The sequence below is a fragment of the Mus caroli genome, unplaced genomic scaffold (assembly GCF_900094665.2).
Source record: "Mus caroli unplaced genomic scaffold, CAROLI_EIJ_v1.1 scaffold_9076_U1_1, whole genome shotgun sequence".
Lineage (NCBI taxonomy): Eukaryota > Metazoa > Chordata > Mammalia > Rodentia > Muridae > Mus > Mus caroli.
Window position 1 is genome coordinate 6,093 of NW_018390217.1, and position 9,077 is coordinate 15,169.

The 9,077-nt window shown below is 43.8% G+C and overlaps 1 protein-coding gene across 1 annotated transcript; it reads right to left on the reverse strand.

The window, feature by feature from the left end:
- Positions 1-1,619: 1,619 nt before the first annotated feature.
- LOC110288537 (olfactory receptor 13A1-like) lies at positions 1,620-2,549 on the reverse strand. Its single transcript, XM_021154854.1, has one exon. It carries the CDS (start codon positions 2,547-2,549, stop codon positions 1,620-1,622), a length of 930 nt encoding a protein of 309 aa, XP_021010513.1.
- Between the last annotated feature and the right edge of the window lie 6,528 nt (positions 2,550-9,077).

Below are 9,077 nucleotides of genomic sequence, written 5' to 3' on the forward strand. Positions count from 1 at the left end.
CTGATGACCTCAGGCCCAATGGGTAGATCAAACCTGGATAAAATATCCTACATTGAAGGCTACCATCTCCACTCTCCTAGGAGACTTGCATTACATAGCTGTGTGTATTTGCCAAAACTCAATAAGTGATGGCCTGACTTGCCGATTTCACTGTCTGAAATGTTTCCTTAGGGGCCCAGGCAAGAAAAAAATCTATAAACAAATTATTGTCTTTCATATGCACATGAAACTGTTTAAGAAAGAGTGAATTAATAATTACAGCCTGTTTTGAAATGAGTGAAATAGAAGGGCACTTGAACAAATTAGGAAGTGAATATAGAGCAAAAACTCAACAGCAGTGCAGTGGGGACAAGATCACAACTGTCTGGCTTTATCCTTGCCAATTCACTTTGCTTGATCTCTTCCAGTAAAGCACAGTGGACATTAAAACCCTGGATACATTGTAGAAAACACAACTGAAGATCAAATTTGCATGACAGTAAGATGATTCAGTGGGTAATCAGGCTTTGCTCATCACTTGTTCCAAGATACTTGTTAGTGTCTATATTGTTTTAAACAATACCTGCCATGTCATGATTATTTACTCTCCTCAATGGCACACTCATGATCCTGGGAAGCTTCTGTGAATGGCTCAATATCCTCCACTTGCTGCTAAGCCTGATAACCTGTGTTGAGGTCTAAGAGCTCTCTTGGTAGAAAAAATGATTTGGATCCTGTAGCCTGATTGATGTATGATGAACATGAGCACAATGGCATTGATAAGTGCAGTAGTACATGAGTGTGCTTCTATCCTGAGTGGAGGATATTGAGCCATTTACAGAGGCTTCCCGGGATCATGAGTGTGCCATTGAGGAGAGAAAATAATTATGACATGGCAGATATTGGTTAGAACAATATAGACTCTAACAAGTGTCTTGGAACAAGTGATGAGCAAAGAAATCATGGTCTTCAAAAAGGAGGTACACATATAGATCCAGAGGTGAAGAATCACAGGGGCAGCTGAACATTTGGAGGTTGCTAGCAATAGCATCAAAGAACACAGTGTTTATTATAGCCTAGAGGAAACTGTGGAGGAGGGAAGAGAATATAGGTGAATGCTTGGATAGTGACATCCAGAGTCCAGAGGGAGATTGAACTTCTATTCAGTCTGCAGAATTTTCTGTCCAAACCAAGATATAATAGCAAAGAGTTCCGGCAAAAAAGGAACAGAGGAATCAACTCACACCTTCCTGGGCATTGCTGATATGAAAAGACCGTTCTTGTTCTCTCTCCTCTCAGAAGTGTAAGGACCATGGTGCCACCAGACTCAGTTTTCAAGTCCAAACTAAGAGGACTTAGTCAAATATCAGGGTCTGGGTGATTTTCTCAAATGCATAATACCAAAAAGGTCTACATAAGAGATAGCTACCCAGGATAAAAACATATATCCTGCCTCAAACCTGGATGTCCACACTTCCAAAAGAAAATGGCCAGTGGCTTATCGAAGGAGGGCACAGAATATTTACATCTACAATATAAATTACCTATGTATTCTCTGACAGGACATCATATTCTCAGTCACACATCCCAAATAGTTCAACAACAGCTTGATCAAGTCACATTTGTTGACTTCTGCCTCCTCAATGGATACAGGGAAATAACCTTTTGAGGGCTACCTTGACATCCCTGTTCCTCAGAGAATAAATGATGGGATTCAAGGTAGGGCTGACTGCTGTGTACAGTAAGGTTACAACCTTGCTATTCTGGAAGGAGGATCCAGAGCCAGGCTGCAGATAGGTGTAGATGATAGTGGAGTAGTACAAGGTGACCACTACCAGGTGGGCAGAGCAGGTGGAGAAGGCACGCTTCTTGCCCTCAGCTGAGCGGATGCGCAGGATGCTGGAAATGATGAAGCTGTAGGATATCATAGTCAACAAAAAGTTGACCACACCAAAATAAGCATCTGCGATGACAAGCATGATGTTGTTGAGGGTGGTTGGGCTGCAAGACAGAAGCAGCAGTGTTGGGACTTCACATAAGAAGTGATGAATTTGGTTGGGGCCACAGAAATTGAGTCGAACCAGCAGGCCAATGTGCACAGATGTGTTGGCTATGCCAATCACCCACACAAATCCTGCGAGAAGGACACAGATGGACCAGCTCATCAGCGTGTTGTAGTGCAGTGGGCAGCATATGGCCACATAGCGGTCATAGGCCATGGCAGTGAATAGCAGCAGCTCAGCCCCTAGAACCCAGCTGAGGAAGAAGACTTGGGTCATGCATCCCTTATAAGAAATGTAGCTGCCCTTACCCACCAATCCCTCCAGCAGCTTGGGAACAACAGTGGAGGTACAGATGATGTCCAACAGGGCCAGGTTTGCAAGGAAGAAATACATGGGTGTGTGAAGGCTTGGGTTGAGGCTGATGGCTATGATGATGAGGATGTTTCCTGCAAGTGCCAGAATGTAAAGAAGCAAGAAAAAGGCCAAGAAGAGAGCCTGGAGCCCAGGGTCCTCAGAGAGTACCTGTAGGAGAAACTCCACCACAGTTGTGGAATTGTTCATTGCCATTTGAGAGTGAATTCTGGGATTTACTGTGACACAGCTTGGGATGGTCAAGGACACAAGGGTGTGAGGCAGCTTTCACATCACACTGGGTTCAGGAGTGCTTCTAATGGATCTGTGCCTGTAGAAATGATAACATCATCTATCACCACAGTGTGACAGTGTGAATATGAACTCTCCACTCTCTACACAGTAGACCCAGAACAGAAGGAACTCCTGTCTCTGATGGGCAATATCCTTCTAGAGCTTCTGTTGCTTTAACATAGATCATGTCCTATGATACCCTAGAACTGGAGCTCCTCTTAGTGTGTATGGCAGGCAGCTAAAAGGCATACCAAGGGGCAGTCTGTTCCACAGCATTGACTTTTTGGATCCAGAAAGGACAAGACTTGTCAAGGGGTGAGCTGCCTTCTCAGAGGCATGCAGAAAAACAGTTGGCAAAGAGCATGTTTGGTATCTGGAGTGGTTTAGAACATGGAGCAATTATAGCATAGTACCTCTTTTGTGAACACCACACTTTCTATTTCTCCATTGCCACCCCAAGTCACTCCCTTGTGAATGATAAACTCAGTGAGGACAACAGCTACCTTGCACTGGTGGAGGCTTGTGCCTGCCAGAGAAGGTGTCTGACTATGCTATGGCATAGATCTGGCTTCAATCCAGCCATATTTCTAGGCTATCACTCTGCCAGCTTCACAACTGTTTTCCCATTATCCCATAGACATATATCTCTAATCATCCAAGACTCTCCATGTGTATGGGCCTCTCACGTAGACAAGGATGAGGACTGATCAGCATGCAGAGAAAGAGCTCTGCCCCTTTCTACTGTGTGATGGAGTGAACATGCCCAGACCCATATTGAGACTCCATGAGTGGGATTTTGGCTACAAGAAAAGAAAGAACTTACATAGGATATGTGCTGAACAAGGAAGACACTCTCCCCCTGTGAGGCACAGATTAAGGTCTTTCACCTACAGGGTGAACTTGAGATCAGTGCCTGAGATTTTGATAACCCCATCCCCTCCCACTGAAGAGCTAAGCTACCCATAGAACCCACAGGCCCCATACTTGTGCCCACAAAGCCAATGGTATTCCCTATAGATACCCAAGGTATCTTATGGAATATAGGGCTACTCAAATGAACCCCCAAGCCCCCTCTGATTATGTCTCAGTCCCAGTACCTATGTGCTTATAACTCCTCAGGTCACAGGAGTTTCTGAGCGCTGAACTCTATACCAGACTCACAGAAAACAATCAGGCTTCCCTAGAGATCTAGTTTTGCCTCAGAGCCAAGCCACAGGGCAAGATTTCTTTTCACACTGATCAACTGGTCACATAGGTCATAGAGCAGACTTATAGAGTCATGCATTTAAAGTTTCAAACTGCAAGTATGAAGGAAGGTGATTCTGGTAAGAGTTGGTTTTTTATATTTTTATACACTAAAATTGATCAGAGCAAAACCAAATCTCTTGTGATAATCATCCCATCCTCTCAGAAGACAAAAACAAGGAAAGAAAGAAAGTTAGGAAGGTAAGTAGGCAGGAAGGCAGGAAGGCAGGAAGGCAGGAAGGCAGGAAGGCAGGAAGGCAGAAATGCAGGATGGCAGAAAGGCAGGCAGGCAGGCAGGCAGGCAGGCAGGCAGGCAGGAAGGAAGGAAGGAAGGAAGGAAGGAAGGAAGGAAGGAAGGAAGGAAGGAAGGAAGGAATTAAGGAAAGAAAGAAAGAAAGAAAGAAGGAAAGAAGGAAAGAAAGAAAGAGAAGAAGAAAGAAACAAAGAAAGAAACAAAGAAAGAAACAAAAGAGGAAAGAAAGAAAAGGTAAGAAGATGGGTGCCCAAACAGAAGAAATGAATAGAGGAACAACTCACATGAAAGGAGAAGCTGGTATAAATCCAAAAGATCTATGTGTTAGAAAGAATTCATACATTGTGTCCACAAAGAGCCCTGTGTCTCGTTTTTGTACTTTTGACCTAATGTAGAGACACTACCCGCTGGGGTGGACTCTGAGTTTTCTTGGGAGTGGCCCTCAGAGAGCAATTACCAACAGTAAGGTAAACAGGAGTCTCTATTGGCCACAGTTGCCAAGCCATAAGGCATGGAGAAAGCAGATTCCTGAGATCATGTGCACAGCTGTAGGACACTGAACCCACTGTGGTGATTTCAACCCCAGGGATGCCTGCAAGACAGCTTGGCTGATCATCATGTATCCTTGATCCCTATAGAAGGATGTATTTCTTGTTAACAAACTGTCCCTCAGCATAGTCTATGGGTTTCCTTCATCTCATTTTATCATTACATCATTACATCCTTACATTATCTCCGTGTGACATGGTCCTGTCAATAAACCAACTCTGATCAGCTAGTTCATCACTGTCTGGGGACAGAAAGTGTAGACCACTCTCATATATTACCTGCCAAATGCATAGTCATTGTGGTAGATCACACTTGAGGTTGACCATGAATGGAAGAACTTTACACTGAAGTTTTCAAACTTTTCCATGGGGAGAGATTGTGTGAAGAGTGTGGAGGTGAGGTTCAGCATAAATATACAGGACTTGAGCTTCACCGTAGTCTGTGGCATGAGCCCTTAGCAGCAGATTGGCTTCCCTATATAGCCAGAACACACACAGCAGGGGTGAACCATCTCTTGTAGTCACAGAACAGTGCATAAAGTAACCCATTCAGAATCAGTCATTGCAAAAACTAAAGGAGCTATAATAATCCAAACTTCACAAACCAAATGAGCACTGGCCACCTTAAGTTCCAGATCCTCCAAAGTCCTTGAACTCTATCAACATACACATTCTCAGTGTCGCCTAAATGTCACCTACGTAATAGCACAAGAAACACAAAACTTACAGCACTACTCAAGATTTGAGCAATTTCTAGAGCACATTAAATGAGATAAGAGCTTCAGTGACAGTTGACTTTTCTAGTCAATTTGCCATAAAGAGACTAATCTGAGTTATAAAATTAATAAGTAATTTAAGTCTATAATACTGGTTTAAGAATAATGCATAGTCCAAACTAAGTCACGATATTTATAGCATATAAGCCTCACAACTGGAGTTAACTGGCTCATGGAAAACTGTAGGTCATGTGGCCCTCACTTCCCTGAAGCAGCAGTCATCCACAGAGCAGGGTACCCAGATAGCCCAGCAATGAGATGTGGTAGTGTAGCCATGGACCTAACAAGTGCACACAGACCTGTGAGGACTCTGTCGTCTATCTGTTAAAATATCATGGGGTGCTTTGACTGCTGTAATTGCCACATTCAACGATGGTCATTATTTGTTCAAGGTTAATCACCAAGGCGGAGCTCTAGGGACAAGAACTTAGATGAGGTGTAAAGCCCTTCATCTGGCCTGTAGCTTATCACCTTGAAGCAAACTCTCCAACTCCATGCCAGGTATAATAGCACTGAGTACATGAGGCTTTGATTCCTCAAGAAAGCACAGTGAGCTTCATTGTCATTTTTATTTAGGAAGCAGCTATGAAACTCTCTCCAACCTAACCCTAATAAGAAAGAGGGCTCAGAAGAGGAAAGATAGGGGGAGCTGGTCATGGAGGCTCTATGAAAGCAACTCTGATGACATTAGATGAGTTCCTGCAGAACACACAGCAACATGTTATCCATAAGACACCTACTGCATTAAAAGGACTGACATTGCATTTAGTAAGGTAGGAGCCCATGTTTGTCATCCGCTGGGCAATGGAAGTATACACATCCACCATGGAGTTAGGTAGGGTTGTCTGGGCTACCTCTAAAGAGAACAGTACTTAGAATATCTCAGTGGCTGCCTTCTCATGAAAATTAAATCAGAACAATTTGAAGATGACCTTGGGATCTCCTTGTACAGTGAGATGGGATGGCCAGGCTTTTGCTCATCCCATTGTTTATGAATACAGGAGCTCCACTTGTGGATGTCCTGGAACTGCCTAGGGGCTGATGCACATGGGGCTGTTTAATGCCAGGTTCTAGTCCCAACTTGTTCCATTTGTAATGGTGCTGACTCTTCCAGCAGTTTGGACATAAAGAACTTCTGGGTTCACATTTAGTTATGATCTGGGAAGACAAATATATCAATAGTTTCACACACCTATAAAGATCTCAGCTTACATGGGCTAGGCTTACAGTGTGCCACTCCAAAAGCTTGCTAACCTGAATGCCTTTCATTCTGTTGGTTAGTTGTCCCATATGGAACAAATCCTGGGTTTCCTTCCACAGGATCCCTATCAAGGAAAGCCTTGGTTCTCCCTCTGAGCCTAGCCTCCACTCAGCCCCAGATACTCTCTGTGATTGTAGTTGTGGGCTTCTTTTTATGTTTGACTTCCTTTTGTGGAGACATTCTTACTGTGAAGTTCAAGTATTGGGATTACTGTTCTGCCCCATGGTTCCTGACTTATCCATAAGTTTGTATTTGCTAGAAGCTAAGGAAGACCTTAACATAAACATCACATGCTTAAATGTGTTACAAAATCAGTAGCTTCTGTGCAATGTGTGTTTGGCTCACACAATCATTTACTCTAAATACTTTATTCCTGTTACAGCTTCCCATCTGTAATGTGTGCTAGCCTTTATATAATTTCCTCACTACCTGAGAGTCCAACAAGTGCATCCATCTTATATCAAAATAAAACTAACCCTCCCTCCTTCATCTGTATCACTGAGGCCAACAGGTTCTAGTAGAGCTTTCTGGGAAACAAAATCCCAAATGCCACTTCAAGGGAGCCACTAAAGGCTAGGAGTTATCAATTGCAACGCTGGAACCTAGAGGAACAGGTCTTTCCTGGCATGGGGATCAGGCAGGGGTAGAAATGGTGCTGATTTGAAGAACAAATAAGTCCCATGAACTCAGGTATTTGAAGATGGCTGGTGTTGCCACAGTTTGGGGAGGTTTAGGATGTGTGGCTTGCTGGTGGGAGAACATCACTGAAGGTGAGCTTTGGTGATGTATAGGCTTGCCATGCTTCCAGTCTCTGATCTTGGTTTTGTGGTCATGGTTGATGATGTAATCTCTCAGCTTTCTGGTCCAGCCACCATGCCTGCTTCTTGCTGCTATGCATCAAGGATACATGAACTCTTATCCTTCTGGAACTGTCATCCAAATTAACTCTGCTATGAACTCCCTTTTTCATGGTATTTTATCAAAACGACAGAGATCTGTCACCCAACTTGTGGTGACCTTTGGTGATACAGCTCCTGTAAGTAACCTCTCCTCCACATTCCTGTACATACCACTGAACTCAAATGCTGAGAAAGCAGCCTCCTGTTGATAGGAGAGGGAGCTGTGATCACTAAGGTTGAGGCCATCTAGACTATGTGTGTACTGGGATCTTGTAACTTCCCACTCAAGACTGCCAGTTGCGGTACAGTGAAGATTAAGTCCCTGAGTGTGATTTATTAATCAGAAGCTAAGGCTAAGCTAATGCTGACAGGGGGCAGGATCTTCCAATTGGGAGTGCCACACAAAGGGCACACAGTATAGTCAGGTCGCTCTAATCTAGCTTTTAAATGTAGCATGGAAAGACATTTCAAGTTCCTGAATTTTACCTATTTCCAGAGAAGAATATTTTAATACACAATACAGTCCTGAACCCACATTTACTGGACTTCATAACACCCTATGCTCTGTGTCCATTTCTCTATCACTCAGTGTCCAGAGGCCCCTCAGGGAGAAGAGAGTGGGTGGTTATGCTGTGCTGGCTCTGTTCCCAATTCCATCCAGCAAACAAGCTCAATATAATCATGGCATAGCCTAGACTAGCAGCCCTGAGGACTTGCTCCTGAGGTCGAGCTTCATCCTTGGTTTCCAATGGGCCTTCTCTGGTGAATTTCACTGTTGAACACCAGTTCACTTCCTGTTGGGAATCTACTGCTGGCCATGGGACCCATCATTGTGGTTTGTGTCCCTGGTGAGATTCCCTTGAAGAAAAAAAAATTTTCATTTGATAGTGGCCATCAATTGGACACAGCATTTGTATTAGGGATGTGGCTTCTGTCCACTTCTCCTTTCTACTCTAAGATTCTATCAGGTGCAGACCAATGCAAGCCCTGTGCATGCTGCCTCTGTCTCTGTGACTGTTTATGTGTGCAGCCTTGTTGTATGTAGAAGGCCTTGATGCTTTGATGGCCTACATATCCTCTGGCTTGTACAATCCTGTCCCCTCCTCTCCCACAGATTTCTTGAGCTCTGAGGACAGGAACTTGATGAAGACATTTTTTAAGAGCTGTGTGTTCCAAGGTCTCTCTTTCTCTGTATACCGTCTGGCTGTGGTTCCCATCTGCTAAAGCAGGAAGCTTTACTGATGATGGCTGAGCAAGGCACTGATCTGAGTATAGTACAACATTGTTAGAAGTCATTTATAGCTAAGTTCCTTTAGTAAAATAGTGTATGTTATTTTCTTCTTGGTCCCTGCCTATCCAGTGTCAAGTTTGTAGCCACCCAAGCAGCATTGAATAATGGTTTCATCTCATGGAGTAGGGCTTAAAGTTGGCATTGGCTGATGATTACCACAAGCTTTATTCCACTATT

Excerpts from the sequence above, each read along its gene's own strand:
- LOC110288537 (XM_021154854.1), bottom strand. The coding sequence starts at position 2,549 with ATGGCAATGAACAATTCCACAACTGTGGTGGAGTTTCTCCTACAGGTA.